The sequence below is a fragment of the Podarcis pityusensis genome (genome assembly GCF_964106645.2).
Source record: "Podarcis pityusensis genome assembly, chromosome: Z".
NCBI lineage: Eukaryota > Metazoa > Chordata > Lepidosauria > Squamata > Lacertidae > Podarcis > Podarcis pityusensis.
The window spans coordinates 22,821,100-22,831,707 of record NC_138044.1 but is presented as its reverse complement, the minus strand read 5'-3'; the positions used below and the strand labels follow the sequence as shown (position 1 = coordinate 22,831,707).

The 10,608-nt window shown below is 50.8% G+C and overlaps 2 protein-coding genes across 3 annotated transcripts in view; one reads left to right on the top strand and one right to left on the bottom strand.

Moving 5' to 3' along the window:
• The window catches only part of LOC308467995 (tigger transposable element-derived protein 1-like), a 147,924-nt gene that overhangs the window by 127,293 nt on the left and 10,023 nt on the right, over positions 1 to 10,608 (bottom strand). The window lies entirely within an intron of this gene.
• The window catches only part of LOC308468021 (ubiquitin carboxyl-terminal hydrolase 12-like), a 51,695-nt gene continuing 50,633 nt past the window's right edge, over positions 9,547 to 10,608 (top strand). Inside the window, exon 1 of one of the 2 annotated variants that reach the window (XM_080989933.1) lies at positions 9,547 to 10,160. In XM_080989933.1, the coding sequence (XP_080846059.1) occupies positions 10,158 to 10,160 (3 nt within the window). In that variant the 5' untranslated portion in view covers positions 9,547 to 10,157. The remainder of the gene's footprint in view (positions 10,161 to 10,608) is intronic. The other variant, XM_080989934.1, reaches the window with a different exon arrangement.

Below are 10,608 nucleotides of genomic sequence, written 5' to 3'. Positions count from 1 at the left end.
GATCTACTCTGAGTTAAGACTCAGTTGGCTACAATTTTGCTTCCCCAGTTATCAACCCAGAGGATAGAGCAGGGGTAGGCAATGAGGTGCCCTCTAGATGTTGTTTGGCTGCATCTACTATCATCCCTGACCATTGGGCATGCTGGCTCAGACTGATAGGAGTTGGAATCAAACAATATTTTGGGGGAATGCACTACACTGACTATCCCTGGGCAGTAGGAAAGTATAGCAGGAGTTGCACCCGTAGCAAAAAGGTCTGCAAGTAGCCTCTTTTGAGAAGAGCTAGTGAGTGCTTGGTTCATGAGCCTTCACACATACACACCCCAAGTGCAGAGTGCCGCTTCAGTAACACAGCTGCTGGCCCAGGAGGGATAAAGTATCAGTACTGATCCCATTGCCCTATATAATTTTTGATATCTGTGATATTCAGGGGTTTTGTTTGTTTGTTTATAAACTGGACTTGTTTTTATGTATTTTAATTCTCATATCTGTAAACTTCTTTGATATTACTTTGCTAATGGCTAGTGATACATAAATATTATTAAATACAAAGTAAATCAAATCGAATCGAATTGTCTAAGGCTTCAGCCACAGAGTGAAAACCAAAAAAGAACATTCCCTGATTAAGTGGTAGGATTGTAAACAAGTAACAAGTTTGGAATTTTTGAAAGAACATAGGAAATACCCTGATGGAAGGGAGTTTTTTAGTCATTAGTATTAGTATTAGATTTCAATTCAATTCAGTTATGAATTGCTTCTCATAAAACACCCTAAAGTGATTTTACAATAAAATCACATATAAAACAATTTCGAGTAGCAACACATTGGGGTAAAAATATTCCCTTAAAAGTCTTTTTGGAAAATTGAAGGTTCAAAGGTTATTTAACCAAAGGTTATTAAACTTGTGAGACTGGTAGTCTCTGTGCTTGCAGAAAACTCAAAAACACAATGAAGAGTCTTGTGGCACATTAAGAACTAGCACATTTTATGATGGCTGTGGACTAAAACTTGTGTTGCGCTATGATCTGCAGTTTTCTGATATATTATGCACACATGAATGTAGGGTTAGGGGGGATGTAGACAATGGAGTTAAATGGCAATAAAATGAAAATTTCACAGTCTCACAATTCAGTTAGAGTTTAGATGAACTTTCCTCAACCCAATACCATTCAAATGCTGTTGGATTGCAACTCCTATCACCTCCTATTGTTGCATGCTGGCTAGGGCTGATGGGAGTTGGAGTCCAACAGCATAAACTAGAGGGCATCAGGTTGCAGTAGGCTGGCTCAAATGTATGGTGCCACTTTTATTCAACAAGGCTAAAACGATTGCGATATCATGAATTATTGCCACTGTGGTCATTTTGCGTGCATCTAATCAAATTTCCACAGAAGTGACCTGCTTCACTGCAGCAGGTCAAGGGACTTATTGTTAGTGGGCCCCCTGCTGAGGAGCAACCATCCACAGATGCCCAACTGTGCTCGCTTGTGATACCAACTCCAATTTCCATTTAATTCCAGTCTTATATCCCCCACCTTCAAATGTATTTGCTCAGTGGGCAGGACACACATGGATGAATGGTGGGGGTGGTGTCTGCCCCCATTTCCCTGACACACATTATTTAAGCAGAGTTATAATGCCCAGATAGGACTACAATATAGAACTGAAGAGTGTTCCAAGTATTAGTTGTTAATGAGTAGAAAAGCAGATTGACTGTGGCTGAAATACGAAGATGAACTTATCCACATTTACCTTTTGCCTCACTCTTACCACGCTTTAATGCTCTGTGCTCAAATGTGGGTTCCTCCCCAGCTTTCCCTGTGGAAATATACACTTTAAACTGAAGTGAAACCAAACAGCAGTTTGGGTTTTCCGTGGATTGCTGTTTGCTCCAATTGAGCTTTTAAGAGCAGCTTTTTGTGAGGAAAGCTGTGGGGTAAACAAAACAATACAAAAACAAAAGCACTCAGACATGGAGCTTTTAAATGTGGACCGTGCCTAGAAAGAGCAGAGGAAAGGTAAGCGTGGATAGGCCTGAGAGATTAACATTTCCGCTCCTAGTTCTTGCTGACATGATTAACAGAAATCCCTTTAGCCTCTCTGTTCTCCTGCTTGTGCCTCTGTGCAGCTCTGTTCTGCAAATACAATAGTCTTGTTCCAGTGCAATTTAATTGCAATTGTTAAAAATACACTGAGAGCCTCAAGTGTAAAGCAGTATAAAATGTTATTTTTGGAGTTCTATTGTTGCTTGAGGCTGCCTGGGTGCCAAGCAAAATATAACTAAAAACACATTTTTAAATCCACAGCCAAAAGCAACACAGACTCTAATGATGATGAAATGCTCTGCAAACACAACTAGAAAAACTTCTCCCACAGCAGCCACCCCCTTCCACCAATGCAGATATTTAAAGAAAGGCTGCAATGCTATTAGGAACCCTGACTCACTGCAATCAGTGAGACTCTCTGAACCACATGAACATCCCCCTGTTGGATCATGTCCATGTCCCATCTAGTCCAGCAACCTGTTCTCATAGTGGCCAACCAGGTGCCCATGGGAAACACTCAAGCAGGACCAGAGCATAACATCACACTCCGCACCTGTGATTCCCCAGCAACTGGTAGCCGGAGGTATATTGACTCCAAAAGTGGAGGTACACCATACCCATTGTGGCTAATAGCTATTGATCATCATATCCTCCATTTTGAAGCCATCTAAGTTGATCTTCCATATCAGCGTGGCTAGGATTAGGTGTCAAAGAGAAAGTGGGGGGTATCTAGTGCTGTGTCTGTTAAAAACTCAGTAGGGCCTGCCACCCCTGCTCACATTGCTCACTAACCCTGCCTTCCTGCCACACCCCCCAAACCCCATAACCTTTGCTAACCCCCTCCCTGTACACCTCGCCCCAAAGCTCTCCCCTTACAGCTTACCCCCGAAACCCTCCCCTCCCTCCTAGATAAGAATATAAGAGCCTGCTGGATCAGGCCATTGGTCCATCTGGTCCAGAATCCTGTTCTCACAGTGGCCAACCAGATACCCTAAGCAGGGCACAAGAGCACCCTCCCCTCCCGTGGTTCCTTGCAGCTGGTATTCAGAAGCATTACTGCATCTGTTGAGTCGTGGGTTGACATAGCAGCCGGCACAGCGATTTCTTCAAGTAGCTCTTTATTATGGTAAGCTGGAATAGAACTGACTGCGAACAGCTCAGCCGGCCTGTATTTATAGGCAGCCGGCTGTCAACATTGTAACCACAACAGCCCAGAGTTCCCGCCTAAAATAACTGGCGCGGACCTGAGTGAAAACTATCTACAGACCTGAGTGAAAACTATATACAGTATCCCCCTGTTGGCCCAGGGTGAAACTACACTACATAACACCCCTCCCCACCGAGATAAGGCGTTAGTTACAATCGTAATGGTTTCCTTATATACAGCACTACGCGTAATGGTTCAATTAGGCACAAAAGCATATCGGTTACATTTCCCATACTTAGACCAACAGTGATACCTGTCCAACAACATAGTCCTTTAAATGAGTTGGGCGCTTGGAAACTCTGCCAGACCGCCGGGGGCTGGTAGCCAAGTCCGGAGGGCCACACAGTTCTCGCTGAGGCTGTGGTGCGACCCTAGGTGGCGTTGGAACCAACTCCCCTGGATCCGCTGCTGTGAGTGGAGCCTCCGCAAGTGGAGTGGTCTGAGTCTGTTCTGAAACGGCTTGGTTCGGCTCCACGCTGGCAGTTTGCGAGGGAGGTGTAGGTGGGGCCTCGCCATCTGTACGTGTCTCTTCTGGAGCCGCCAGCGCAGTTGGGGGCACCTCGGTAGTGTCCAAGTCCCCAACCCTGCGCCTAAGCTGGTCTATGTGCCGTCGCCACAAGCGTCCGTCTTCGAGTGCCACCTGGTACGAGCGAGGTCCAGTGACTCCCACTACTGTGGCTGGCACCCAAGGGATGTCCCCCACATAGTTCCGGGCAAAGACCTGGTTTCCTGGGACAAATGACCGTGGTGCGTTGGCACAGCCTGGGGGTTCAGCCACGGCAAAGTCTGGGTGTAGCCGGTCGAGCGGTGACCTGAGGCGGCGGCCCATAAGCAGTTCAGCAGGACTCCTCCCTGTGGCCACGTGAGGGGTGATGTGTTGCACGAACAAGTATTCGGCGACCCGCTCATGCCAGTCTCCCCGGTCCAGGCGCGCCAGTGCCTCTTTTGTCGCGCGCACCATTCTTTCCGCTTGCCCGTTGCTGGATGGATGAAAGGGTGCCGTTAGGGCATGGCGGATGCCCAGTCCCAAAAGATATCGCTCAAACGTGCCTGACGTGAACTGCGGTCCGTTGTCAGAGACAAGGACATCAGGACACCCATGCGTTGCAAACAGGCCTCGCAGCACCCGGATGACAGCTTCGGTAGTGGTGGAGGGCATCAGGGCGACCTCCAGCCATTTGGAATAGGCGTCCACCACTACCATAAAGGTCCGGCCGTGAAAGGGGCCAGCCAGATCGATGTGCACCCTCGACCAGGGTGTCTTTGGCGTCTCCCAGGTGTGTCCCTTAGCTGCCGGTGGTGCAGGCCTCGACTCCTGGCACGCTTGACAGGCGGACACCCAGGCAGTGATGGCATCGTCCATATTAGGCCACCAGACGTAACACCGAGCCAACGCCTTCATTTTGACAATTCCCGGGTGGCCAACGTGCAGAGCCTCCAGGACGCGCTGACGGAGTCCCTGGGGAATCACGACGCGGTCTCCCCACAGCAGACAGCCGCGATGAGCTGAGAGTTCATGTTGTCTGGTTGCGAAGGGCTGGAACTCCGATGCAAAGGGCCCTTGTGGCCACCCCCTCCACACCCAGTTGAGCACCCGGCTGATGGTGCGATCCTGGGCAGATGCGGAGGCCACAGTGGCAGCCGATACAGGCGCTGCCGGAAGATCCTCAATCAGAAGGAGCGATGAAGCTGGAGCCGGGTCTTCCACAAATGCTGGAAGAGGGCAACGGCTGAGGGCGTCGGCATGGCCCATCGATTTCCCCGGGCGATGGATGAGCCGGTAGTGGTAGGCAGCCAGGAAAACAGTCCATCGCAGCATGCGTGGTGAGAGGACCGGTGGAGTTGGACGATCACCGGCGAGGAGGCCCAGGAGTGGCTTGTGGTCAGTGATGAGGTCAAAAGTCCTGCCATAGAGGTATTCATGGAACCTCTTCACTCCAGCCACAAGTGCCAATGCCTCCTTGTCGAGCTGGCTGTAATTCCGTTCCGTCGGAGATAGTGTCCTGGAAAAGTAGGCGAGCGGTGCTTCTCTTCCATCTGGAAAACGGTGACTAAGGACAGCCCCGATGCCAAAAGGTGAGGCGTCGCAGGCAAGGACCAGAGGCCTGGATTCACTGTACTGTACCAGCACACTGTCTGAAGAAAGGAGAGCCTTGACCGCGTTGAAGGCCGCCGTCTCCCGATGACCCCAGGCCCAAGGCGTCTTAGTGCTAAGGAGTCGGTGAAGAGGCTCAGCCACTGTGGCTTTGTGGGGCAGGAACATGTTATAAAAGTTCAGCAGCCCCAGGAATGCCTGCAACTCCGTTTTGTTCTTTGGAGTGGGGGCCTGCTGGATAGCGCGGATCTTGGATGTGGTTGAATGAAGACCGGAGGCATTGATAAGATAGCCCAGGAACTCTACCTGTGGAACGGCGATCTGGCACTTCTCCCTCTTTACCTTGAGCCCGGCCTCCTGGAACCTGGTCAGCACGGCACGGAGGCGCTCAAACAGCTGCTGGTGTGAGTCTGCAGACACCAAGACGTCATCAAAATATGGTACCACGCCTGGAAGCCCTTGCAGGAGACGCTCCATAAGGCTTTGGAAGATGCCAGGAGCCACACTCACCCCGAACTGCAACCGGCGGCAACGGAATGCCCCCCGGTGGGTGACGATCGTCTGGGCTTCAGCAGTAGCATCATCGACTGGCAGTTGTTGATAGGCTTGGGCAAGGTCCAGCTTAGCGAAGACCTTACCCTCACCCAGGGAATGCAGCAGGTGTTGGACAACAGGAACCGGATAAGCGTGCTGCTGAAGTGCCTTGTTGATCGTGCACTTGTAGTCAGCGCAGATTCTCACCGACCCATCTGGCTTGACAGGCGTGACGATGGGGGTTTCCCACTTTGCGTGGTCAACCGGCTCCAAAACTCCTTGGGCGATCAGTTTGTCCAGTTGTTCGTCCACCTTAGCCTTGAGAGCAAAGGGAACCCGGCGTGGCTTTAGCTTGATGGGGGCGACTTGTGGATCAAGGCTAAAGGAGATGGGCGTACCTGTATATTGGCCCAAGGTGCCGTCAAAAACCTCGGCAAAGTCTTTGACCAGACCCTCAGTCTCTGCATTAGAGATGCAGTTGATGCCGGTGACTTCCAGGCCGAGGGCATCAAACCAGTCTATCCCTAGGAGGCTTGGCCGCTGACCTTCGACCACCACCAACCGGAGCAGGCCCGAAAAATCCTTGAAGGCGATCCGGAACCAGCCAACGCCTACCACGGGAATGTCGTTTCCCTGGTAGTCTCTCAGGTGTACGCGGTGAGAGTCGAGTTGCCTTTTGGATACTCTGGGTACCAGTCTTTTGATGGTGCTCCATGACACGATGGACAGGGCAGACCCGGTGTCGATCTCCATGTCACATGGAGCTCCTTCAATGAGCACCGTGACGTTCAGCTTGCGTCGCGTAGGCGAGTCGGTTTGGCCAATCGTGGTTCCAGACGGGCAGCGGCAGTTGGTGAGAGCGAAACAACTTTCCTTGGCAGACTGGAGTGAAGACTTGGACTTGCGAGTCGATGAAGGGGGGGTGTCAGACGGAGCCGATCGGCAGACCTTAGCGATGTGGCCCCTTCTGGAACACTTCCTACAGATGGCGTCTCTGAATCGACACTTGGCACGGGAATGGTTGCCTCCGCAGCCAGCACATTCCGGTTGGCCCTTGGACTTGTTGGAACTTCCTGCGCTCCCGCTTTGTCTGGTGCACGTCATCGTCTTCACTGGAGGATGCCTCCTCACTGCTGGCCTCTTCATGATGCACCGGAACTGGCTCCCTAGCAAGACGCGGGCTGCTGGACTTGCGGATCTCCTGGGCGGAGCGTTCAGCAGCTTCTGAGGCCACAGCCTCCTCAATGGCTTTCTGTAGCGTGAGGTCTGGCTTGGCTAGGAGGCGCCGTTGCAGATGGATGTCCCGGACCCCGCAGACGATTCAATCCATCAGGGCATCGTCTAAGTCTCGGAACTCACAGTGCATTGCAGCCTGTCGCAGGGCGGTGGTGTAGTTGTTGATTGACTCCCCCTCTGCCTGGTTCCGGTGGTAGAACGCATGGCGGGCAGCAATCTTGGACGGCTTTGGTGCGTAGTGGTTGCGGAGCTTCTCTTGGATCGTGTCCCATGGTGTTGCCTGGACTGCTTCAGGCGCAACCAACGCTCGGGCCGTCTCAAACACCTCAGGCCCACAGAGGCTGAGGAATAGGCCCCGCTTCCGATCCTTTGATACTGCTGTCAGCTCGTTGGCTTGGAGGTAGCAGTCGAACCGAGCGAGGTAGGAGTCCCATGATTCAGAGGCTGGCGCAAACGGCAGTAGAGGCACAAGTGAAGCCATGATTCCGATGCCGGCGTGAAGGGCGATGGATGGAACACAGTGCTCTAGCCAGAACAGTCAGCTCTGAATTGGTTCTGCCCAGTGATTTCGCTCAGTGATTTCGCTCTGTGATTCAGCTCAGTGATTCAGCTCAGTTCAGAGGCTGGCCGCATCTGGCTGTGCTCTGATGTCCATCCATCCCATCCTCGTCGCCAGTGTTGAGTCGTGGGTTGACATAGCAGCCGGCACAGCGATTTCTTCAAGTAGCTCTTTATTATGGTAAGCTGGAATAGAACTGACTGCGAACAGCTCAGCCGGCCTGTATTTATAGGCAGCCGGCTGTCAACATTGTAACCACAACAGCCCAGAGTTCCCGCCTAAAATAACTGGCGCGGACCTGAGTGAAAACTATCTACAGACCTGAGTGAAAACTATATACAGTATCCCCCTGTTGGCCCAGGGTGAAACTACACTACTACACTACATAACAGCATCCATCTGTGGAGTTCGCACAGCCCGTTCTCCCATCCCCTTGCAGTTTCCACAACCCCACTCCCTGTCCCCTCATAGCCTGCTCCATCTATGCTCATTCCTGTTCATTCCCCACTGCCATCCCTGAGGCTTTCTTCTCTTGGCCGAGGTGGCGGCAGGATGAAGGGGAGAAACACTTTGTCGTCATCACCCCTGTTATGTTCTGGTGGACCAGAACATAACAGGATTTGCAGATACCCCCACTTCACCTTGCTTATCCCTGAGATTCTGGTGGCCTTGTAGTGGTTGGAGACAGTTCCTTCTTGCTGATTTTGCAGCTGGCACTGACATGGAGAAAAGGAATAGGAGGCAGAGAGAAGGGGAAGCTGACTGAGCAAGGGGAGAATCTGTGAGGAGAGGCAGAGCTTAATCTGAATCTGGCCTTTTCCCACTTACTCCTTCTCTCCCCACCACCACCACGTGTTCTTCGTACCTTCTCACTTTGTGTCTCTATCTCCATGTAAGCTCCCTGGAAAATGGGGTGGTGGCCATGGAGTCTCGGCTCCTCTCAACACTACTTAAGTGTATGTAAAAACAGTTTGAATTTGGGCAGAAAGGTCTTGCCACTCCCCTTGAAGCTCACCTTACCCACAGATTCACCTCAACTTCTCTGGGCCTGGGGCAGAGAAAAGCAAATGTACCCGCTTTCACCAAGTTTGGAGACAAGGAGGTGTTCTGGCAGCGGTAAAAGGGGGGGGGGGGAGAATGGTGGCAGGGGGTAGTATATTCCCATTTCGACTCATTTCCATTTTGGCCAACAGTGTCTCTGAGATTTGTTTCTGAGTAGACACTCATAAGGGGATCGTCTCATGAAAATGAGATCCCTGCAGAAATGAAAGTGACCCACTTCCAAAACAATGTGCAAATGTATCGTGTGCACAGTTGCAATCCCAATTTTATATACTTCAGACTAATATGCCCCATTATACTGTAGGGCTTTTTGCAATCTTATTTGGGAGTAAGTTCCACTGAACAAGGACTTACTTCTGGGTAAGCCAGCAGAGGAATGTCCATAGGGCTTACCTCTGAGCAGATGCACACACATTTGAACTCCTAGGCTACAATGCAATTCCTAAGCAAACTTAGATGGACAGATTGATTTCTGTGCAGCCGAAGAAACTTGTTGAACATGGAGGTGAAGGTGGGGGATGAATGCTGATTATGTCCTCAGGTAATAGGGTGGGGGAAGCCCAGATTGAATTGGGGGGCTAAGAGGAAAGGAGCTAGTGGCCTAAGTAGAACAACCTAAATACCTGTAAAGCCATGTACGCTGAAATATAAGAGAAAACCTTCATACATAAATGATCCACTGCAAAGGTTCTTTCAGTTTTTTCTTCTTATTCTGTCATTCCTCCAAGGGGTTCAAGATAAAGTTAATAATAATAACAAATTATTTTATTATTTATACATCGCCCATTTGGCTGAGTATATAAGTGGGTTTCTTTAACACTCCCCCCCCAACAACAAAAAAGCAGCCTGTAAAGGGAAGGCAAGGAAAGACTGAATGGCCCACGGTCACCCAGGGAGCTTCGTGGCTGCACTGGGAAATCGAATACATCGCTTCCTTTAAAAACCGCGAGGACCTAGCACGAGGAGGGAACTTGTGGCCCGCCATGTGCCGATGGATTTCAGCTCCCACCAGCCCCAGTCTGCAAGGCCAGTGGTCGTGGTTGATGGGAGTGGTTGGAAACAACATAAAAACATAAAAAAACATAAAACAAACAACCCTGTACAGTATATAGGACCATGGCTTAGGCTTAATAGTTAATCAGTCCGGCTGTAAACGGAGGCGCGAGTGGAAATGGAAAGGCGGAATACAAGCAGCGAAGTAGGTGCAGAATTAGTTTCTCCTGTTCCCATAAGGAGGTGCGGGGAGGTGGGAACGGGACGCCGGAACTTATATTTCGGACTTGTGGAAGGGACGCCGGAGCCATTTGGGCGAAGAACGCGTGGCTGCCCGGAGCGCTTCAGCGGGTGCTCAAGTGACGGCGGGAACCACCATGGCGGGTGGATGGTAATGCCGGTGACGGTCCGAAAACTCGCCTTACCATGGTAAGGGGTGGAGAATGGGCTCCAATCCCCCCTCTGTCTCACAGGGGGATTCTACCCCATAGGAGCTCCCCTTCTCCTCCCCGGCCCCTGTCAGCACCCTTCTCCCTCCCTCTCCAAGCATGACTCCCCTTCTTAAATTGGCCGGGATAGAAACTGGAGAGGGCAATAAGTAGGTGGGTAAACAAATAAAATAAATGAAAGCCCTGCCCTGTAGGACTACGGCGACCAACTTTTAAACACTCCCCGTCCTCTGAATTCTGTTGTCCCGCGTGTGTTTTGAGCATATGCAGAGTTCTTCTCCACTTCCTCCCGACACCCGCTAAAGGGAAGCATCAGCTTTTTCTTTTTTAAAAGAAACGACTGTGCATCCAACTAAGTTGGGTATTAAGTAGACCCATTGAAATCATAGTCATGTCTGAATCTCAGTGGGTACGTTTTGAGTGGAACT